At 41.3% G+C, this 24,058-nt stretch overlaps 1 protein-coding gene across 2 annotated transcripts in view; it reads right to left on the bottom strand.

Annotated features, from left to right (window-relative positions):
* LOC126145920 (uncharacterized) overlaps positions 1–24,058 on the bottom strand; it is a 202,597-nt gene that overhangs the window by 11,482 nt on the left and 167,057 nt on the right. Inside the window, exon 5 of one of the 2 annotated variants that reach the window (XM_049915588.1) lies at positions 19,021–19,048. The exons of the other annotated variant lie outside the window; for it this stretch is intronic. Coding sequence (XP_049771545.1) covers positions 19,023–19,048 — 26 coding nt within the window. The 3' untranslated portion in view covers positions 19,021–19,022. The remainder of the gene's footprint in view (positions 1–19,020; positions 19,049–24,058) is intronic. 2 annotated transcript variants of the gene reach the window in all.

The following is a 24,058-nucleotide window of genomic DNA, read 5'->3' as shown; positions in this document are numbered from 1 at the left end:
CTCTAGTGTTTCTTCTTCATGCTGCTTATCTCCCAGGTTTTAATTATCTCGGGAATTAGTAGTAATAGTTTTAATTATCTCGGAAATTAGTAGTAATTTTGTTTGTGTAGTAGTTATGTAGACAGTCTCAAGACATCTGTGATAATAGCGAAACCAAGCACTTAAGTTAATAAAAATCAGTTTCAGCAGTCTGTACTGAAACGACATAAACACTAATGTTGCATGATTACTGTCATCTGGCTTTATAATTTGTCTTAAATTTCGCTCTTATATGAAAATAATCAACAAATTAAAAATTGTTATGCGAAAGGTGTCATCTGCAGCTAGTTATTAGCCTATTTATTAATCCTTTGAGATCTAGTGGCTTTATTAACTTTTTTTTGTTGAAGTACCACTGCCTTTTGCCCACCGATGCTACTTCAAGTTGGAGACACCTAGTGTTGCACTGAGGTACTTCTACGAAAGTAGTGCACTGTCGCAGTCATTTACAGCGTTCAATGCAACACTCGGCGCGGTGATGCTGCCACGTGATTATAGAAGATTATAACATGTGATGTGCGACCATATTGCCATCACTGACAGGGACAGCAAGTATTGTACATAAATTTGATTTTACTACTGCTATTATGAGTGGTTTCGAAATGAAACCACTACAGCAGTACGTACTTTTGATATAAATTTAATAAATTTTAGGCACTTTATTGCTTGTTATTTAAGACTATAATGTGTTTTAGGCATTATGAGTTTATAGAACTTTCGAGATGTGGAACTGTGTGTAGAAAAAATGTGAAATTGCTTCCAAACATATTCACGAGATGATGGGTAGTTGAAAACTGTATGACGCAGTGGCTCCAAAGTGAAATCCCAACTTCAATACGGTTGATTGTCTACTTTTTGCCAATTTCTTCCTGCCTTCGTTGCTTACTGTGATAATAAAGCCTAATTTTGTGAAAAGTTTTAAAATTTTATCCTGAAGCATAATCACTTCCTTAAAATAACTGATTGTTCACTTTTTGCAAATTTCTGCATGTATTCAATTTTTTTAATTGTTGGAACTCAGAGGGTTAAACAAAGTCATTTTCCTCCAAGGAATGTTACTTTATTTTGCAGTCAACCTTTGTTTTAGTATTTAACAGTTAGCTAATTTCACTCTCTTGGGCATTGTTTAGGTTATCGACAACGTTACGGATGCTGCGCTATTTTCGTGCATCAGACAAAGAAAAAGTGTTAGTCCTACCCTGATAAATGGAATATAGAAGCAACAACAAGCAGAACAGAATGATGGTTGCAGCACCTAAGATGCAGTTGATGTTTTTAACAATGTGTCAGTTTAAGATTGAAATACAAATGCGTGTTCCTATGAATAAAGATAAACAAAATTGGCTTGTAGCTGTATCTTTTCAAGTAATATTTTAGTGGATTATGTTGCAACTATAATGGCCAGCTGTGTATTTGGATGCAGTTACGGCTTCATCTCGTCGCACTTGCAGTGATATGTTACGTCGAGCACAGTTCTTAAGTGCCTGTAAAAAAGAAGCTAACATAATCTATGAAGATCATCGTCACTGATTTTCGCTGTTATCGTGGTATGCTGATAGCTACTGACAGATTGTGTCTCCAAAAGGCAAAGACATCCACAAAACCTTAAGCCTTCTACTACAATAGTGTTTTTTTTTTGTCTTCTGCTCCTAGAATGTGACACAGGTTATCCCAAAATTATACACACAGTACATACCCGTTTTATTATTTAACACCTCATAACAGGATTCTAATCCTCGAAAGTGTGCAGTGCAAAGAAAATGTAACAATTTATCACTGGTAAAAGTAAACCTGTAATTTCAATTTATGTCAATAACAGCGGAGATAAGCCTAAGCTACTGACAATCTACCCAAAGAAGTAAAATATCTGGTACACAGAACAACTGTTTTCAGATGTACAACAAAAATGTTTCCCCTTAACAGCTCTTTCTGTACTGCAGAGTAATTCTTGAACAAAAATAATTATTTGTCCAGAAAAAGCTCTGTAAATATTCAGCACGTAGCCACATCAATAATTTTATCTTCTTTCTTTTTTAGATACGTACATGTGCGTATCTTTGGGACATTTCACATCGTAACGTTTATCTTAAATATGATCTATAGAACAGTAAGGAGGTGGAGCAGTTTCTGGCGCACTGATTTATGACCTTATGTAAACACACACCATCTGCGGCTTTTAATGTCAGCCCCATCCCTCTCCCCTTTCTGAGAAGCTCAGATGCATTGTTCCTAATGTAAATAACATCAATGACGTGATTGTAAAAGTGTAATTTACGACCCTAATGTTAACAAGTGTGCACCATTGCTCTTGTCGTTTATTTATTTCAATCCAAGATGTTTATCTCTCTGACCCATTTCAAATTGACACTTAACACCCCCTCCCCCAAATCTATTAGCCACTCCCCCCCTACACTTATATTACTAGGCCAATTGGGTGATGTGTAAATGGCATGGCAGGCTCAATTTCTGTGATTTAGGACCTCAAAAAACAACCACTTTGTCACTACAGTGGATGTGGGACAAATATTTAAATGTTAGCCTGCAATTTATAACCCAGTATGTTATTTCAATTATCTTAATTATAGAATTTATGATCCTCTATCAATACATAGCTGCCTGTATATTCATGTCGCCCTTGTTTACAGTTTGTTACGCTTTTAGGGCAATATATTGCAACTTGGCCAATTTTCTTCCAGTATTCCAAATACACAATTTTCAAGAAAGATCATGTTCTGAAACACCAATTTCAGTTTCCCCTGCTAGTCAGTGCTATAGTTGTGGTACTGCAGTTGCGTTTTGGAGGAAATTAAAAAATCGAAGATTGCAGACAATACGAAAATAAAAAATATATACAAAAAAAATCAAAGACGGTAAAGTGAAAAATTTCAAAATCGACTAGACAAAAGGAGTATCAGTGCCCTAGTGCGGTGTATGGGGGGAGGATGTACCATGTTTCTGCATATGTGGTCCCCTGACTGCTGTCGTACCCTGCTCGGTAAGTGGTATAGAAGCCATTCCATCACTTTCATCATCCATGGGTTGTGGTGGGCGTAAACCACTATCGTAGCACTAGTGGTGGTAATGTTCAACACAGAAAACTGTAGATGCTTGGGACCTATCTGACGTGTGAGGAGTGGTGACCCTGCCTGGCTCATGTTCGTTTACTTAAATAAATGTACCTGTTCCATTGTGTCCTATCATGTAGTAGTTGATAAATATTAAAAGTCTCGTATTTACTTGTGTTTTGAATGAGGATATAGAAAAGTAGATATTTGGAATACTGGAAGAAAACAGCTCTAAAACTATAAGAAATTACCGCAAAACTGTTACAAATTGCCCTGTTGAACATTAAACCATGGGACATAAATGGATTTATTTAAATAACGCCAAGAGTGGTAATTATTTAAAATTTAAAGTTTCTTGTTTATGTATGTTTTTCGATGACTAGGTTTGGTATGTACTTTCTGGAACAATAGTTGCAGTTTCTACCGGTAGTTGGTGTAACAGCTGTGGTTCTGCAGCCACATCCAAGCTGATGGATGGTAGGAAATCAACAAAAAAGGGCAAGAAATATACACACTCAAAGATGATACATTTGGTGGGACATTTAAAAATTGGTGAGAAAATATCAGAATACCCCAGTTGTGCTTTATGCCCTGTTCCCCCTCCTCTCTCCTGTTTCCAAACGAACACAGTGTATTTTTAAAAATTAAGACGTCAGTCAACAGTCTGAGATGGCCATAACACCCATATATGTTAATGGGTAATTAAAAACCCTCTCCCTTCCCCACCCCTCCACTCTCGTCCCTTCACCATAGCTCCACTCAATCAAAAAATCCAAAATGGCAGAACTTGCTCAACTGTGCTTTATGCCCTGCCCCAGCCCCCTCTTTCAACCAATCACAGTGAAGTGTTGGTATGTATTAAAACAGTTCAGCCTAGCAGATTTCAGCTTCAGTGAACAAATTAACAATAAATCAATTAGCCCAGTCGTGTTTTATACCTCCACACCCTCACCCCCTTCTCTTGCCAACCAGTCAGTGTGTAGTATAAAATGTCTAAAAGTGACACCAACTTGCACTATTTCCATAACATTTATGTAGAAGTGCATATACAAACGTACTCTGCATAATGAACCATCTCCCTCCCCTCTACTCTAATCAGAGCCTAGTACTGCAGCTGACATGGAACTGAAATAGTCATTCATAGTGTAGCCCTGTCTTGACTGTGCTCAAACGTACCAGAATGACCTGAGTTATTTATAAAAAAAAGGTTCATACACTTAGGACAATATCTGAATTGCTTAAAATGACGAGAATGCTATGAATTAAGTTTTCATTACTGACTTCAAACAATCGTTTATAGACTGGCTTGCTAACTAAATCTGAGAATTTCATTTCAATCTGTATGTCATTCGCTATGGAGTAATAGAATGAGTATGAAACATATTCTACATAAAACCGTCATTTGCTTGTACAAAGTAGTTAGTGAACTAGTGTTACATAGTTGCTAAGCATGAATTTTACTTTCACTATTTTGCAAAACTCTCAAAAAATTCGAAATAAAATCAGTTGCTCTTTTATGCCTCCCTGTTGCTTATCTTCTCCAGCAGATGGCAGCGTTAAAAGATGGATCTGAGTACCACACTTGGAGACAATAAAGCCTCAAATTAATAATATTCCATATCTACTACATTATGCTTTTAAATGTCACAATATTGTAAAATTTCTGCAAAAATGTAATGTTTTGTAGTAACAGTGTAGAAATAAATAAAGTGTTCAAATGGTTCAAATGGCTCTGAGCACTATGGGACTTAACTTCTAAGGTCATCAGTCTCCTAGAACTTAGAACAACTTAAACCTAACTATCCTAAAGACATCACACACATCCATGCCCGAGGCAGGATTCGAACCTGCGACCGGAGCGGGCGGTTCCAGACTGTAGCGCCTAGAACCGCTCCGCCACCCTGGCCGGCTACATGAAGTGTATTCAAGCTGCTGATGTGTTCTATTATCAAATAAAATATGTGTGATTTCCTAAGGGAACAAACTGCTAAGGACAATACACACACCCATGCCCGAGGGTGGACTCGAAGTTGCAGAGTTGCTGACTGCTGTCCATCGAGCACGTATGCCCGTAATAGCTATTACGAGACCAGTTAAAGGCACTGTTATATTTATAACGCGAAGGTTACTGGATTAGAACAGTTTAGGCCTGAAGATAACGTAACGTAATGTAACGTCGAAACTGGTTGCCTAGAAATAAACCTATACAACGGCGATTGGTATTGTTTTTATTGAACATGGAAAAGCCATTACTGTTTCTGACCCCAACCTGCTTGCTTGCTTGCTTTCTACACCCATCTTCAGACTCTGGAATTACAAGAACATATGTATTTTCACATAGTTTACTACAATATCATACCATTTACTCGATACTCCTTGATATCAAGCACATGACAGTATGCTACCGATCGCTTGTACAATATAATTCCGAAGATATAGATTGGATATTATTTCTCTGGAAACCCAAAACTTTAGCGAGGTGCAGCGTGCTGTAAACCACTAAGTAACTAGAAACTTATTTCGTCTTCGAAGACTTTTACGTGAAAACTCAAAAAAAAAAAAAAAAAAAAAAAAAAAAAAAAAAAAGAGGAAACTGATATTTCCACTCGCGATACCGATATTGGTGATATACCAGATTCCAAATCATCCTTCTAATTTACAAAGACAAGTGACGTGTTTCTCATGTCTAAAAAAAGAGCAAACGTGTCTTCACCTGCCAGATGCACACAACATGCACCACAATCGATGTTCTCTCAACCAAATAAAGACGGTAAGTGTGTAGAAACAGTCAACTGGACAGTTTACATGGGAGGAAATAATGGTCCAGCGCAAACACACGTCCATATTAAATCTTCTCAAATTTCCATGGAGAACACACACGATCAAGAAGGCTGTCCAACACATACTGAGTATTAGTTCTCTATTCAGCCGTCTAGAGGGCGGCACGGTTAGGTCAGCTCTGTTCCTATACTCCACTTGACCTCTTCATTTGGACGACACCTGCTGTTTACCGGAAACGTGAATCATTCCCGCCACAGGCCACCGCCATCTCGCGCCCCACACCCCCAGGCAGAATCGTCCTAGGAAACCGGCCTCATGTATATTTGATCGCTGTACGTACAATTAGAGATTACGATTGCAGCCTCAACCGGACGACGTTCAACATTGAGCGAAGTATCGGAAATACCCCCTCCTGACGACTGTGGTTCTGGAAATACAAATGTCTACACCATTTTTATGACAAGTAAAAAAAAAATATCTTTCATTCCCTTTGCGGCTATGACATCACTGATTTACCTCTCCACCTCTAGCTAACACTGATTCGCTCCAGTCCATGCTCCATAAGGCTTCCTCCCAGACAATGCTATTGTCTACACCGAAAATCAGATGCGCAACACCTACATACCACTTTATGGTGTGGTGATTCCAAAAGAAGTATATACAAGGAAAAAATTCGTGATAAGTTCAAAAAATTCGTGATAAGTTCCTATAGGACCAAACTGCTGACGTCATCTACTTAATCTAACTTAAACTAACTTACGCTAAGGACAACACACAGACACACACACACACACACACCCACACACACACCCACACACACACACACACACACACACACACACACACACAAACACACCGATGCCCAAGGGGGGACTCGAAGCTCCGACGGGAGAGCCGTGGCAAGGCGCCCTAAACCGCGCGGCTACCCCGCGCGACGTATATGCAAGGAAGTAATACATTATCCACAACATACTCCCTCCAACTTTTGCAACAATAAACCTCTCCATGATACACAGTGCCTCTCTTGCAGCGACTGTCACTGGAGTCTGTTTAGCATCTTGCACCGGCTAAACGAGCCCTTGACAAAATACAAAGCTGTTCGTTTGCTCTTGTCTGCTTCGGCTATTAATCCGACCTAGTAAGGACCCCAGACTGAAACTGGTCAAACATGTCTCTTGGAAGTCACTTCTTTCAAAAATGATTAAAATGGCTCTGAGCACTATGGGACTTAACATCTGCGGTCATCAGTCCCCCCCTAGAACTTAGAATTACTTAAACCTAACTAACCTTAGGACATCACACACATCCATGCCCGAGGCAGGATTCGAACCTGCGACCGTAGCTGTCGCGCCGTTCCAGACTGAAGCGCCTAGAACCGCTCGGCCACACAGGCCGGCAGTCACTTGTTTCGTGGATAAGATTTCCATCAACTTGACGCCAGCTTTTCCTACTATTTGTCTTGTTAGTCATTAGGCCCTAGGTCGGTCCGGACGGTATTTTATACTTGTTACTGCCCCCAGTGATTTACCGCGAGTGGTAGAATGGTAGTGGACTCTTCGGGTATTTACATGCAGTGTGTTCCAGTGGTTTACATCCAGTTCCAACCGCCAGTTCTCTCCAAGTCTTCCTGTACATTACTATGGCCTGCTAGTGTTGCAACCACCCTATAGACGAAAAAACTGAGTGGAAGGATCAACCACCGAACTTAAACAGGATGTCTTGCGACGTCCGCAACGACCAAACACAAAAAAAAAGAGTCGTTAGCGCGGCAGAATGTAAATCCTAAGGGCCCGGGTTCGATTCCCGGCTGTGTCAGAGATTTTCTCCGCCATAGGAACTGGGTGTTGTGTTGTCCTAATCATCATCGTTTCATCCCCATCGACGCGCAAGTCGCCGAAGTGGCGTCAAATCGCGACTTGCACCCGGCGAACGGTCTACCCGAAGGGCGACGGGAGGCCCTAGTCACACGACATTATATTATAGTCTACATCCAGACTTGTATTCCGCAAGCCACTGTGGCGTTGAGTGGGGAATGGTGCATCATAACAATGTTATAAATTTTTGGTCCTGTTTCACACATGTAATGATCACGGAAGAAGTGGTTAACCATATACTTCTGTTCATACCCTTATCTCTTTAACCTTATTCCTATGATCACTGTGCCAAATATATGATGGAGGCGGTTGGAGCTCCCAACCCTATCACTAGATGAGTTATATTGATGCAGCTGCTTCACAGATCAGGTACAACAAATCAGGCAACGCCTTTCATCAGTAAAAGTGCCTTATTAATCACTTCGTTGGTGGATGAATTACATTTCTCTATTATTTCTGTCGGCGAGGCATATACTTCCGTTTTATGTAGTCATTTCACTTTACGTCACTCCTGATGCTTACTGTTTCCAGTAATAGCACAATAAAATAGTAATGGATTTCTTCTCCTATGTACGCACAATATGTTAATACCTGTGGAATAACAGAATTTGTGGGATCAGTTTACGATGCTTTTCTCCTTAGGATCTATGAAATAACAAGATGTACAATATCCAGTGCACCACAGATTCTCTGACAAAATTTGGCGGTAACAGCCCTCCCAACACTATTATTTAAGCAACTGGTGTGACATACTGAATTCACGAAGTCTGTAGTTTTAATGGAGCATTTGTTAATTGCGATAATATGGGGAGAGGTGGATTGATAGTTCTCCACAGTGATGACGAAGTATGCATGGCCGCCGCAACTTTAATTATACATTGCTGTATATCCCAGTTGTCTTTCTTTCCTGCATTTGCAGTTTTTTTCCTGTGCACATAACATGTTAACTGCACTTAAAGGAGCAATATGTTTAATGGGGAACAGTTTCAGTCCGTTTGACACATTCTCTCTTTTTCTTAAGACCTGCGGAATAAAACTTTTTATGGGACCATTCATAATTCAGTAATATCTATATTTGACGGTATTGTGGAAAACAACGTCCTAAAGCGATACATACTGCAAACTCTCAATCAATCTGTGACGTTTCTGATGACTGTGATCCACGATTACAGATCTGTATTTCGTGTATTGTACTATGACAATGAATCTGCGTGTCTTGTGTACGGAAGCTACTACTCTACTTCTCCTAAACACCTTCTTCAGATATAAATTTAATGGCATGTAGTTATTGTAGTACCAGACTCGGTGTCTTTTCAGTGTGAGACAATCATTACGTCTCATCCAGGCAACTGTCAGAGTCACGATCACCTCACCCTGTTTAATATGTGGTGCTAGGAGTGTGAATAGAGGGACAACACGTTCGAGGACAAACTCGGAAATGCTTCGCCTAAATTTTGTTCTTCTGTGCTTGAGAGGTTAGTCAGCAGTCTGTTCCAGCTTCCCAGTTCTATTCACCTTATACAGCGTCCCCCTAAATCCTTAAGTGTGCTTGGTGATGTAATTACTCGGATGTTTGGGTGCAGGCATGCTATGTGGAGTTTTTGGGTTACTGATCTCTTTTATGGGCTATGTAGCATACAACTACACATAAGAGCCTACGATGGTCTCATACACATTGGTCTAATCGAATTTAAAATAGTTTTTAGTTTTAGCAAGGTAGTTGCAAGCAATAGACGGTTCACTACATCACAGTCACTGTAAATTCCACTATGTTCACAGCAAAGTTTCCAGTCATCAGCAGTCCAACATCGGTGTTGACGGGCCCAGGCAGTCTTCAAGGGTACACGAGTGGGCCTTTGGCTCCGAAAGCCCATATCGATGATGTTTCGTTGAATGGTTCGCAAGCTGACACTTGTTGATGGCCCAGCATTGAAATCTGCAGCAATTTGCGGAAGGGTTGCATTTCTGTCACGTTGAACGATTCTCTTCAATCGTCTTTGGTCCTGTTCTTGCAGGATATTTTTCCGTCCGCAGCGATGTCGGAGTTTGAAGTTTTACCGGATTTCTGATATTCATGGCACACTAGTAAAATGGTCCTACGGGACTCGGAGATGCTGTGTCCAATCGCTCGTGCGCCGACTATAACACAACGTTCAAATTCATTTATATCTTGATAACCTGCCATTGTAGCAGCAGTAACCGATCTAACAACTGCGCCGGGCACTTGTCTTATATAGGCGTTGCCGACCGCAGCGCTGTTTTCTCCCTTTCTATATATTTCTGTATCTGAATAGGCCTGTCTATACCAGTTTCTCTGGCGCTTCAGTGTATTTTTTATTCATTAGACAGCACCAATAGAACCGGAAGAGGTGGTTCTGCTTATCTACCAAAGAATGGTTGAGTGGGCGAGAAGGAAGCTGCTGAGTATAGCGATACTCGTAACTATTGAGCAGTCGTTAGAAATTTTGTCTGCTTTGGACATGGAGACAAAAACAACAGCTGTCGTAGCCCACTACTGTTTGCACTGAAATGAAGTTTATTGTGCGCTAAACAACTTACACGAGGAGCGCACACGGCAGAATTCTGATAGTAATGGGCTAACCTGCCTAAATAACAGATTACTTTATTGCTTCCTTTGGAAAAACTGTCTGTTTATATTATAGGTCGTGTGTTTTTAAATTTTTTTGTTAGTTGCAACATGTTTTGATTCATTAGAAAATTGTGTCTCAGCATAGTGATAGTAATAATAACTGTCGTTTTATGCAGGCTTTGCCGATCGCAGCGCCGTATTCTGCCTGTTTACATACTGTGTATTTGAATACGTATGCCTGTACGAGTTTCTTTGGCGCTTCAGTGTAGAGGAGGAGGAGATTAGTGTTTGACGTCCCGTCGACAACGAGATCATTAGAGACGGAGCACAAGCTCGGGTGAGGGAAGGATCGGGAAGGAAATCGGCCGTGCCCTTTCAAAGGAACCATCCCAGAATTTGCCTGAAGCGATTTAGGGAAATCACGGAAAACCTAAATCAGGATGGCCGGAGACGGGATTGAACCGTCGTCCTCCCGAATGCGAGTCCAGTGTGCTAACCACTGCGCCACCTCGCTCGGTCGCTTCAGTGTAAAACATCTGCTATAGAGTGACACAACAGGAAGAAATTACCCTAAAGGGAGGAAAATTGGTAGATGTGATGTGTATGTACAGACAAACAAATGATAACAATTTCAGAAAAAAAAATGAACAAGTTATTCAAGAGAAAGAATTTCACAAATTGAGCAACTCGTAACACATTGGTCCAAATGGTTCATATGGCTCTGAGCACTATGGGACTTAACATCTGAGGTAATCAGAACTTAGAACTACTTAAACCTAACTAACCTAAGGACATAACACGCATCCATGCCCGAGGCAGGATTCGAACCTGTGACCATAGCGGTCGCGCGGTTCCAGACTGAAGCGCCTAGAACCGCTCGGCCACACTGGCCAGCACACATTGGTCCATCTCTGGCCCTTATGCAAGCAGTTATTCGTCTTGGCATTGACTGGTAGAGTTGTTGGATGTCCTCCTGAGAGATATCTCGCCGAATTCTGTCCAGTTGGCGCCTGGCATCTTCAAACTTTCGAGCTGGTTGCAGGGCCCTACCCACAATGATCGAAGCGTTATCAGTTGGGGAGATGTCCGGCTACCTTGCTGCGCAAGTTACGGTTTGGCAAGCACGGAGAAAAACCGTGGAAACTCTCGCCGTGTGCTGACAGGCACTAAATTATCGAAATGTAAGTCCAGGATGGCTTGCCACGAAGGGCAACAAAAGGAGGCGCAGAACATTGTCGACGTACCGCTGTGCTGTAAGGGTACCGCGGATGACAACCAAAAGGGTCCTGCTATGAAAAGAAATAGCATCCCCGACCATCAGCCATGGTTGTCGGGCCATACGGCGGGCGACAGACACATTGCCTCCCAGTACTGACACGAAAAGGGCTCAGGGGGGTACATAAAGGGTGTCCATGAAACCTTCCCTTTCCTTGGGGCGTTCATTCCCATCCAGGCATTCTGCCACAGGACAGCGTTCTTGACAACCTTTGATACTATTGACCCCCCTCCTCCCCCCCTCCCCCCGATTCAATCCTACTTTGAGGTTATTGTGGCCCTGCAGCCCCACTGAAAGTGATCTCACCCCTTTGAACTGTAGCATGTAGCATGACCACAGTTTCTGCTCTGGTATACAAGGTGCAACCTCTGGGAACTGCTCAAAACCATTCGACAAAATTATCTAAATTTGATTTGTTTATGCTTTTTCAGTTATCCTGTTTTACGCCCTCCTGTGGTGTGATCTTGGGGTGAGGGGGGGGGGAGGGGGGAGGGGAGGTGCAGATATGACATTAACACATGCGTGAATAAAGCGGCATTGGGCCTCTCTAAGACCACCTGTTCAGCAAAATACTTGGTACCACTCACGCACTTTTGTCGAGCACTTAAGAAATGTACGTGTACAGAGACAACCTATGACGAATTTCTAGATTCCTGCAGGCAGCCACTCGACGCCCTTCAGCTGAGTGCCGCTACGTTATTCTGTGTATGGGTTGATTTGTCACATAGGCCCCCAGACTATGGTATTCGTATGGGTAGCGTCACCTAAAAACAGTGTTTGGAGATGGATACGGTAAAGTTATGTGCAGAGTTGGATTCGCCAGCATCAGGTCTGTGGTACCGTCTGGAGGTGGATCCACCAGCGTTTGGTCTAGGTACAGCTTGGGGGTGTATACATCTGCACTATATGTGGATGTGATTAAGAAATGTATTCACCTGCGTTAGGTTCAGGGTAGGATCTACGAGCCAGCAGCAACCGTAATATAGCTAGGAGTAGCCGTCTAGCCTGACCTAAAATGTAACGACCACATCAGAGAAATACTAGAAAAACTAAAGCCAAGCTGATGGAAATATTACCTTCAAAAGAAGTGGCTTAGAAAACACTTGTTTTATTGGTTTTTAAGTATTCCTCAGCAGTCTGGCATCCTTACCATGTCTGATTGATAGAAGATTTAGACAAAATACAACAAAGAGCGTGTTTTGTCAAGATGTCATTTAGTTGGTGCAAAATGCTAAACAGGTCCCAGTGGCAGTCACCGTGTGAGAGGCATTGTGTATCATGGACAGGATTACTGTTGCCAGAATTGGGAAGATTATGTTGTACGTAATATATCGTAAAAGTGTATGCAGGTGTTGCGCAACTGATTTTCAGTATAGACGGTAGTATTGTCTGAGACAAGGTCTAAGGAGCATGTAAGCAAGGGAATCTGTGTTAGTTAGAGGTGGAGGAGTAACTCAATGTCCTTGTCTCTAAGGAGACATCATATCATACTGAAATACTCTCAAACAGCACTGACAAGCATCCTGTAGGCAATATCTTAAGCTACATATTTGCTGCTATATTTTCTAAGAGGTTCACTGTCTTTGGCTCCCTTTCCACATCTGTTGTACAGGGCTATCACCGCATTTCTGTCTATATGCAGATGTTAATTATGACATGAAACAAACCAATTAATGCATTATTATTACAAACTCATATGAGGGAAATTTATATACAGTGTGGTATTGATGAGAGGATATATTCTCAACGTAGTGCACAAAATTTATGTTACGCAGCTGCTTATCGAAAACATCTTCGTATAGAGCATTTGGGGACTCCATATGGCTCATGCGATGTTATAATTTACACATTTTGATTATTTCTTAATATCTGCAAGGTATAAGATATAAGAAATGTCACATGGTTGTGAGTTATCAATTATAACTGCAGCCTCCTTGGGGCGTGGTGCAGAAACGATTCCAACTCTCATCAGTTCCCCAGATGTTGTGGCAGCCCATTCACACTATGGTAGTGGTGCTTCAGGACAGCATGCAAAATGACATGCAGGTGGTGGTGATCCTCCCTGGGTGGTGTTTGCATAGTCAAATAAACATTCCTGTTCATTGTATCCTATCATATGGCAGTTGTTAAAAAACATTGTCTTGTATTTACATGTGCGTTTGGATGAAGATCTAGAAAACCGTGTATTTGAAATACTGGGAGAAAACTGCCTTAAAACTGTAACATATTACCCAAAGTGTAACGAACTACCATGGGATACTGTGCATTTGTTTATATTATACCGTGACATAATTGTTAAACATTTAAAGCCCTGTATTTTAAGTGTCTCAGGATGACGATCTTGAAAAGTGGATACTTGGAATACTGGGGGAGAAGCTGCTAAACTGCAACAAATTACTCCAAAATTGTAAATAACGTTATGTTATATCGTGCAACTACTGCAGTGTCAAATTGACTGATGTCAATTTTGGGTCATAATTACAAAATCCCCCCCCCCATGCAGCATGGACCTTGCCGTTGGTGGGGAGGCTTGCGTGCCTCAGCGATACAGATAGCCGTACCGTAGGTACAACCACAACGGAGGGGTATCTGTTGAGAGGCCAGACAAACGGGTGGTTCCTGAAGAGGGGCAGCAGCCTTTTCAGTAGTTGCATGGGCAACAGTCTGGATGATTGACTGATCTGGCCTTGTAACAATAACCAAAACGGCTGAAAGCAAGGGGAAACTACGGCCGTAATTTTTCCCGAGGGCATGCAGCTTTACTGTATGATTAAATGATGATGGCGTCCTCTCGGGTAAAATATTCCGGAGGTAAAATAGTCCCCCATTCGGATCTCCCGGCGCGGACTACTCAAGAGGACGTCATTATCAGGAAAAAGAAAACTGGTGTTCTACGGATCGGAGCGTGGAATGCCAGATCCCTTAATCGGGCAGGTAGGTTAGAAAATTTGAAAAGGAAAATGGATAGGTTAAAGTTAGATATAGTGGGAATTAGTGAAGTTCGGTGACAGGAAGAACAAGACTTCTGGTCAGGTGACTACAGGGTTATAAACACAAAATCAAATAGGGGTAACGCAGGAGTAGGTTTAATAATGAATAGGAAAATAGGAATACGGGTAAGCTACTACAAACAGCACAGCGAACGCATTGTTGTGGCCAAGATAGATACGAAGCCCACACCTACTACAGTAGTACAAGTGTATATGCCAACTAGCTCTGCAGATGATGAAGAAATTGAAGAAATGTATGATGAGATAAAAGGAATTATTCACATAGTGAAGGGAGCCGAAAATTTAATAGTCATGGGTGACTGGAATTCGAGTGTAGGAAAAGGGAGAGAAGGAAACGTAGTAGGTGAATATGGATTGGGGCTAAGAAATGAAAGAGGAAGCCGCCTGGTAGAATTTTGCACAGAGCATAACTTAATCATAGCTAACACTTGGTTTAAGAATCATGAAAGAAGGTTGTATACATGGAAGAACTCTGGAGATACTAAAAGGTATCAGATAGATTATATAATGGTAAGACAGGGATTTAGGAACCAGGTTTTAAACTGTAAGACATTTCCAGGGGCAGATGTGGACTCTGACCACAATATATTGGTTATGACCTGTAGATTAAAACTGAAGAAACTGCAAAAAGGTGGGAATTTAAGGAGATGGGACCTGGATGAACTGAAAGAACCAGAGGTAGTACAGAGTTTCAGGGAGAGCATAAGGGAACAATTGCCGTGATTTCCCAAAATCGTTTCAGGCAAATGCCGGGATGGTTCCTTTGAAAGAGCACGGCCGATTTCCTTCCCAATCCTTCCCTAACCCGAGCTTGCGCTCCGTCTCTAATGACCCCGTTGTCGACGGGACGTTACACATTACCCACCACCAACACCACCACAGGAATGGGGAAAGAAATACAGTAGAAGAAGAATGGGTAGCTTTGAGGGATGAAATAGTGAAGGCAGCACAGGATCAAATAGGTACAAAGACGAGGGCTAGTAGAAATCCTTGGGTAACAGAAGAGATATTGAATTTAATTGATGAAAGGAGAAAATATAAAAATGCAGTAAATGAAGCAGGCAAAAAGGAATACAAACGTCTCAAAAATGAGATCGACAGGAAGCGCAAAATGGCTAAGCAGGGATAGCTAGAGGACAAATGTAAGGATGTAGAGGCTTATCTCACTAGGGGTAAGATAGATACTGCCTACAGGAAAATTAAAGAGACCTTTGGAGAAAAGAGAGACACTTGTATGAATATCAAGAGCTCAGATGGAAACCCAGTTCTAAGCAAAGAAGGGAAAGCAGAAGGGTGGAAGGAGTATATAGAGGGTCTATACAACGGCGATGTACTTGAGGACAATATTATGGAAATGGGAGAGGATGTAGATGAAGATGAAATGGGAGATATGATACTGCGTGAAGAGTTTGACAGACCTGAAAGACCTGAGTCGGAACAAGGCCCCCGGAGTAAACAACATTCCATTGGAACTACTGACTTCCTTGGGAGAGCCAGTCCTCTCAAAACTCTACCATCTGCTGAGCAAGATGTATGAAACAGGCGAAGTACCCTCAGACTTCAAGAAGAATATAATAATTCCAATCCCAAAGAAAGCAGGTGTTGACAGATGTGAAAATTACCGAACTATCAGTTTAATAAGTCACAGCTGCAAAATACTAACACAAATTATTTCCAGACGAATGGAAAAACTGGTAGAAGCCGACCTCGGGGAAGATCAGTTTGGATTCCGTAGAAATGTTGGAACACGTGAGGCAATACTGACCTTACGACTTATCTTAGAAGAAAGATTAAGGAAAGGCAAACCTACGTTTCTAGCATTTGTAGACTTAGAGAAAGCTTTTGACAATGTTGACTGGAATACTCTCTTTCAAATTCTAAAGGTGGCAGGGGTAAAATACAGGGAGCGAAAGGCTATTTACAATTTGTACAGAAACCAGATGGCGGTTATAAGAGTCGAGGGACATGAAAGGGAAGCAGTGGTTGGGAAGGGAGTAAGACAGGGTTGTAGCCTCTCCCCGATGTTATTCAATCTGTATATTGAGCAAGCAGTAAAGGAAACAAAAGAAAAATTCGGAGTGGGTATTAAAATCCATGGAGAAGAAATAAAAACTTTGAGGTTCGCCGATGACATTGTAATTCTGTCAGAGACAGCAAAGGACTTGGAAGAGCAGTTGAATGCAATGGACAGTGTCTTGAAAGGAGGATATAAGATGAACATCAACAAAAGCAAAACGAGGATAATGGAATGTAGTCGAATTAAGTCGGGTGATGCTGAGGGAATTAGATTAGGAAATGAGACACTTAAATTAGTAAAGGATTTTTGCCATTTGGGGAGAAAAATAACTGATGATGGTCGAAGAAGAGAGGATGTTAAATGTAGATTGGCAATGGCAAGGAAAGCGTTTCTGAAGAAGAGAAATTTGTTAACATCGAGTATTGATTTTAAGTGTCAGGAAGTCGTTTCTGAAAGTATTTGTATGAAGTGTAGCCATGTATGAAAGTAAAAACGTGGACGATAAATAGTTTGGACAAGAAGAGAATAGAAGCTTTCGAAATGTGGTGCTACAGAAGAATGCTGAAGATTAGATGGGTAGATCACATAACTAATGAGGAAGTATTGAATAGGATTGGGGGGAAGAGAAGTTTGTGGCACAACTTGACCAGAAGAAGGGCTCGGTTGGTAGGACATGTTCTGAGGCATCAAGGGATCACCAATTTAGTATTGGAGGGCAGCGTGGAGGATAAAAATCGTAGAGGGAGACCAAGAGATGAATACACTAAGCAGATTCAGAGGGATGTAGGTTGCAGTAGGTACTGGGAGATGAAGAAGCTTGCAGAGGATAGAGTAGCATGGAGAGCTGCATCAAACCAGTCTCAGGACTGAAGACCACAACAACAATTACAAAATGGTTCAAATGGCTCTTAGCACTATGGGACTTAAGATCTGAGGTCATCAGTCCCCTAGAACTTAGAACTACTTAAACCTAACCAACCTAAGGTCATCACACACATCCATGCCCGAAGCAGGATTCGAACCTGCGACCGGAGCGGTCATAATTACATTAATAAAAATAAGAGTGAAATATAGGGGCAACAATATTTTGATAAACGGTCATAAATTATATAAACTAAGATAAATGGAATAACTTTTTGTGTCATAAATTATACTATATAATAACTGAAATAACATATTGGATCATAAGTTATAGGATAACACATATTTGAATTCTTCACGTCCACTGCAATGTCGACGTGTCTGACATCATTTTTGGGTCATAAAACATAGTAATTCAGACCGTCGTGCCCTTTAGATGTCAAACAACAGGCCTGGTGGAATGGAGAAGAGGGGAAGCCGAGGAGAGTGGTGGCAATTTGAAAGTGGTTGGAGGGGTAAGCATATGAAGCTTAAATAAATAAACAATCAAAGCATTGGTGGACAGTTTGTTTTCATTAAGCTCATAAATTACGCCTGCATAAATGTAAGACTGATGTCATTGTTAATGTTAGGAAGAGCGCAAATAGGCTACTCAGAGATGGGAGAGAGGTGGGCGTGACCTTGTAAGTGACAGGTGGTGTTGTTTACATAAGGGTCATAGGTCAGTGCACTGGAAACCGCTCCAGCCCCTATCTGGGACACATAACTAACTAAAATGTTCCCTGTGACTTCTTAATCTTTCCTCATATAGAGAATAATGTCAATAGTAGGCATTAGTGGGACGGCATTCAGGTGAAAGGAGAAGTGGATCAGTTACCTTGAAGCCAAATTATGGAGTTACTCAATCAGGACGTCCATCAGATCGTCCACAGGTGGGAGAAATATGTGTTTTTATCTTCCACTAGTGATGATCATAGTAACTCTTTGGCCAAAAGTCGCATGTAAATATGTATTATTCTTTTTTAAACACGACACTAGTGACCTTATTAAAGCTTTTATTTAATAATTGCTGAAATTCTCATCCCTTTCATAGTATTTTGTTATTTTGTACACCTTATAGGTAAAATTGTATAAGAACATAAACTTTTGCGGTGATGGTAAATCATGTTGTATGTTCTTGTGTAGTATTATCACATCATTCCTGCAGAATCTTCAGATCCAATGTTCAGCCTTTCACTGAGACATTCTTCTGGGCACCTGGTGCTTACTATGAGCAGTACCTAGAAGAAGACCTCAGCCAGAAGGTCGAAACGACATATCTAAAAATTCGGCAAGAATGACACAGTAACAACAGAAGTTAACTCTTGAACTGATTATATGCCATGTACACTGAAAGTGTATTTTGTACTTTATCTCACATAACTAATATTACAAAGATTCTGATGTACAATTTAGGCCACATCCTCAATAATAAGAACAAAGTTTGAATGTACTGATAGCACATACTTTTAAATGGCTGGCTTGAATCCCATACCTGAAGAAAGAAAAAGAAATGTAAATATATAAAGTCAACAAATTCTGCCATAAGTAAATATAAATACAGAAAAGTAAGTGAGAGTAGTACATTACAATAGTGTAATTCTAAGTTTCTTGAGCTACAATACTCGCTATTTTTACAACACTAAACATGTAGTTCTGTCATGATACAGACAAGAAGCCGTTTTTCTGATATTTTACAGACGGCACTGTGAACAGATTTCGATTACTAACTTTCTAATTAACGAAGTTGTTATCAGTCTTAAAGTAAAAAATGTACAATAACAAACAAAAACAGAAATGAAATAAATATAGTAAGTGTTAATTATCACACTGCATTCCTGAACAAACAAAAGAAGTTTGACATTCAATTAACATAAGGAAATTGAATTTACAAGGAAATAACTGTGTATGATGTGGTTCAGTGATTGGATGTGTGTTAGACTACCAGTCCAAAGGCCACAGGTTCGATCCCCAGTCGCTCCTCGCACTTTTCACTCTCTCTTATCTTATTTCCTCTAGCAGTAATTTGTTAATGTGGGAAACCAAGGTTGACCATGATTTGGAGACCATGTTAAGAAGCAGGTTGCCCTATGAGCGACTGCACAGGTCTGTATCAAAGGTCAGGGGATGGCAAGGGCGGATCACCTCCAACAAGACGATATATGGCAACGAAATGTGTTGTTCACACCAACCTATGGATCGAGTACAATTTGCAGGTTGTAAAAAATCGTAGGGAATTGAATTTGAAAACATCCATTGTACAAAAGTATGTATGACCTACATTTAAGAACTTACGTTCTACTACTGGTAGAGAGCTCCTTCTTATAATGCGTGAGATTTAAGTATGGGTATAATGTTACACGTGACTAATTTTATGATTTCTTCGAAACTTTTGACTACGGAAGATTGTGAAGGGAAATTTCTTGGTACTGTTAATATTATTACACATTGGACTATGATCTCCATCAATATTTAATATAAAATCTATTTATCTGACACAAATAAACTTTGTCTTACACATTATACGACGGGCGTTAAATAATTAACGCAACAATTTTTTTCTCCACCAATTTCGGTTGAAAAATGTGGAATTTGTTGTGGAACATCGTGGAATATTCTCGCTTCTGCCCCCGTAATTTCATGAACTCCAACTGGTGGCAGTGCTATTCGTGGCCTTCAACATGCAGTCCGTAACGGAGGTGCGTTCCAAGCACAGAGCTGTCATTGAATTTCTTTTGGCGGAAAACCAGAGCATCTCAGATACTCACAGGCGCTTCCAGACTGTCTACGGAGACCTGGCAATGAACAAAAGCACGGTGAGTCGTTGGACGAGGCATCTGTCACCGTCGCAACATGGTTTCGCAAACCTTACGATCTCCCGCGTGCCAGCCAGCCGCACATAGTTGTGGCTCCTTCAATGTTGCCTCGAGGTGTTCGACGGATCACAACCAAACACCTCGCTGTACAACTGGACGTCTCTGTTGGTAGCGCCGACACACTTTTCTACCAGTTGGAATACTCAAAGGTGTGTGGCCGCTGGGTTCCTCGCAGCCTAACAGAGGACCTTAAAGAGCCATGAAGGACCATCTGTGGGGAATTGCTTGCGCGTTACGAGGCTGGTTTTGACAACGTTCTATCGAACATCGTCACAGGCGATGAAACATGGGTTCATCACTCCGAAACGGAAACTAAAAGGCAATCTATTGAGTGGCGCCACACCACGTCTACTCCGAAGAAAACGATCAAAGCTGCACGCTCATTTGGTAAAGTCATGGAGACGGTCTTCTGGGACTGTGGATGGGTTATTCCGTTTTATTTTCTCCCTCAAGGTGCAACGATCAACTCGGAAGTGTATTGTACTGCCCTTAGGAAACTGAAGAAACGACGTTTGTGTGTTCGTCGCCACAAAATGCAAACAAACTTTTCCTTCCTCATGACAACGCAAGGCCTCGCACAGGACTGACCATCCGAGAGGGGTTCACAATGCTTCAGTGGGCAGTTCATCCTCATCCACCCAACCGCCCGTATCGAGCACCTTTCGACTTACATCTGTTTGGCCCAACGAAGGGTGCACTTCGCGGGCAGCAGTACGTGGATGATGAGGTTGTTGCTGCAGCAAGACGTTGGCTCCGGCGTCGACCATTAGAGTGGTACCGAGCGGGCCTTCCCAATAATGTGGAGTAAGGCCGTCGCATTGAACGGAGATTGTTGAAAAGTAGGATTTTTTAGCCAAAAGAGTGGGGAATGATATGCTGTCTTGGAATTCGGAATAAAACCAACCTTCTTTCAGAAAGAAATGTGTTGCAATACTTGTTGAACGCTCGTCGTAAATATCAATAAGCTAATTATTCGTATTGAAATGTCCCCTTTGAAAAATTTTGAATGACTGTGCTGGTAAACTTCTACGTTATTTGATTTTCAAACAGCTGAGCAAAACTCAACGTACTCTAACAGTTTTCTCTTTACTTATTCTGATCATCACTAAACTGACACACAATATTTTTAGCGCAAACCAATCTAATCTGACTTTCAAATATCCCTACAGAAGAATGGCCCTGACTAACAATAAACTATACCTTTCATGAATCACTTACCTCACAAAAATCTTCGTTACTGGAACTGCTACAATACAGCGAGCGCCAATACTGCCAGCTAAATAAAAGATTCTAACTACTGAAGGCAGTAACTACTGATGGGCATACTAAGCAAATGAAAGATTTTGATAGAGAACAAATAATGTATTTACCTTAATAGCGTTCAAAAGTCATTATATATATATATATATATATATATATATATATATATATATATATATATATATATATATATATATATATATATAAAATTTTGTGACATCCAATTAAACAAATTTCTTTTTCCTGACGGACACACTTCCAGATCGTCCGCTGAAAACTTTGGCATCTCTCTCCCCACACCCACCACTGCTGGCGGCTCACCTCCAACTGCGCAACGCTACGCTCTGTTCCCATCCAACTGCCTAACACTACAATAGCGAATATTCCAACATAACCAACCAACAGACCGCACACAGCACAGTCAGTGATTTTCATACAGAGCTCTACGTGGCGTTACCAACATAAAAACCTAAACAGCCTACTTAACAATATGCTTTTTCCTAAAAAAAAACTCTTATCTTCCATCTCCACCCTCAGAATGAATCATAGAACTCTACAAGTTGTTGTTTATCACCGTCATGAAGGGCTTGTAGCAACTGAACCCTGTTTGATTTGAAGCCTAAATGTCGACGCAAAACACGCAAGGTGGACACAAGCAGAACGTGTGACTCTCGTTTGGCGTGAAGAGTACATTTCTGTAAACTACGTGCAAATCTATTGGGTGCGCTCTACGTCTCGAACGAGCAAACATGTATAACTTGTAGATTTCCCCTTACATCAACAATTAACTGTCTTGAACTACGATGCCACTGACAAATGATTTAGGAGGCGCAGTACCGTATTCTCGACGAAAATAGTACTACGCAGTTGGAACTGATTTAACTTGTTGAAATAGGGATCGCAGAACGTCTTTTGAACTAGCGAGAGAGCTACAGGAGTTGGACAAAAACATGGAAACACTGCGAGGAATGAGTGGCTGAGCATAAATCCGGATACTACCCAAGCCTGCAGGTTGCACTTGGTTGTATCTAACTAAGAACGGCACGTGTGCAATGTCCTCAATACATTGTGTTAGTCGTTGTCGGAACAGTTATCTGTGTAGTTGTGAGTGCTAAGTGAATTCGATCGTGGGAAAATTGCCGGTGCACCGGCGGTGAGTGCTTCCGGGAGCAGTCCAAGTGGAGTGGTTCAAGAGGCACCGTATCGAGGATATATACTGCATACTACGAAATCGGAAAATATGATCCACTAAATCACAACGCAGACGAAAGTATGTGTTGAGTCTTCATGACAGACGGTCATTGAAGAGGACTGTGACGAAAAATAAGAAGATGACAGGTGCAAAAGTCATTCCAGAACAAAACGTGGCACTTGCGATCCTTGTCAGCACCAAAACAACACGAACAGAGCTCCATAAGCAAGGAACTGCACAGCGAAGTGGAATTCCCAAACCACTCATCAGCTATACAAACGACCGTAACAGGAAAATGTGGTGCCGGAGTCATAAAACCTGGACTGTGGAGCAATGGAAAAATGTCGTTTGGTCGGATGGGTCTTGTTGGACACTGTTTCCAACTTCTGGCCGAGTTTTCGTCCCAATAGGGTAATGAGACACTTAAAGTAGTGAAGGAGTTTTGCTATTTGGGGAGCAAAATAACTGATGATGGTCGAAGTAGAGAGGATATAAAATGTAGACTGGCAATGGCAAGGAAAGCGTTTCTGAAGAAGAGAAATTTGTTAACATCGAATATGGATTTAAATGTCAGGAAGTCGCTTCTGAAAGTATTTGTATGAAGTGTAGCCATGTATGGAAGTAAAAACGTGGACGATAAATAGTTTAGACAAGAAGAGAATAGAAACTTTCGAAATGTGGTGCTACAGAAGAATGCTGAAGATTAGATGGGTAGATCACATAACTAATGAGAAGGTATTGAATAGATTTGGGTAGAAGAGGAGCTTGTGGCACAACTTGACTAGAAGAAGGGATCGGTTGGTAGGACATGTTCTGAGACATCGAGGCATCACCAATTAGTATTGGAGGGCAGCGTGGAGGGTAAGAATCGTAGAGGGAGACCGAGAGATGAATACACTAAGCAGATTCAGAAGGATGTAGGCTGCAGTAGGTACTGGGAGATGAAGGAGCTTGCACAGGATAGAGTAGCATGGAGAGCTGCATCAAATCAGTCTCAGGACTGAAGACCACAACAACAAAGGTAATGATTTGGGCAACCACATCTCAGTATTTGGTAGACGCGCGTGGCTACTGTGCCAGGTCGCATTACTGCCAAGGCTTATGTGACCATTTTGGCTGATACGGTCCACCCCATCGCACAATGTTTGTTCCCTAACGATGAAGCTGTAGTCCAAGA

This window comes from Schistocerca cancellata, chromosome 2 (assembly GCF_023864275.1).
Source record: "Schistocerca cancellata isolate TAMUIC-IGC-003103 chromosome 2, iqSchCanc2.1, whole genome shotgun sequence".
In the NCBI taxonomy this organism is placed as follows: Eukaryota; Metazoa; Arthropoda; class Insecta; order Orthoptera; family Acrididae; genus Schistocerca; species Schistocerca cancellata.
Note: the sequence above shows the minus strand (reverse complement) of the source record. Positions and strands in the feature narration are given on the sequence as shown.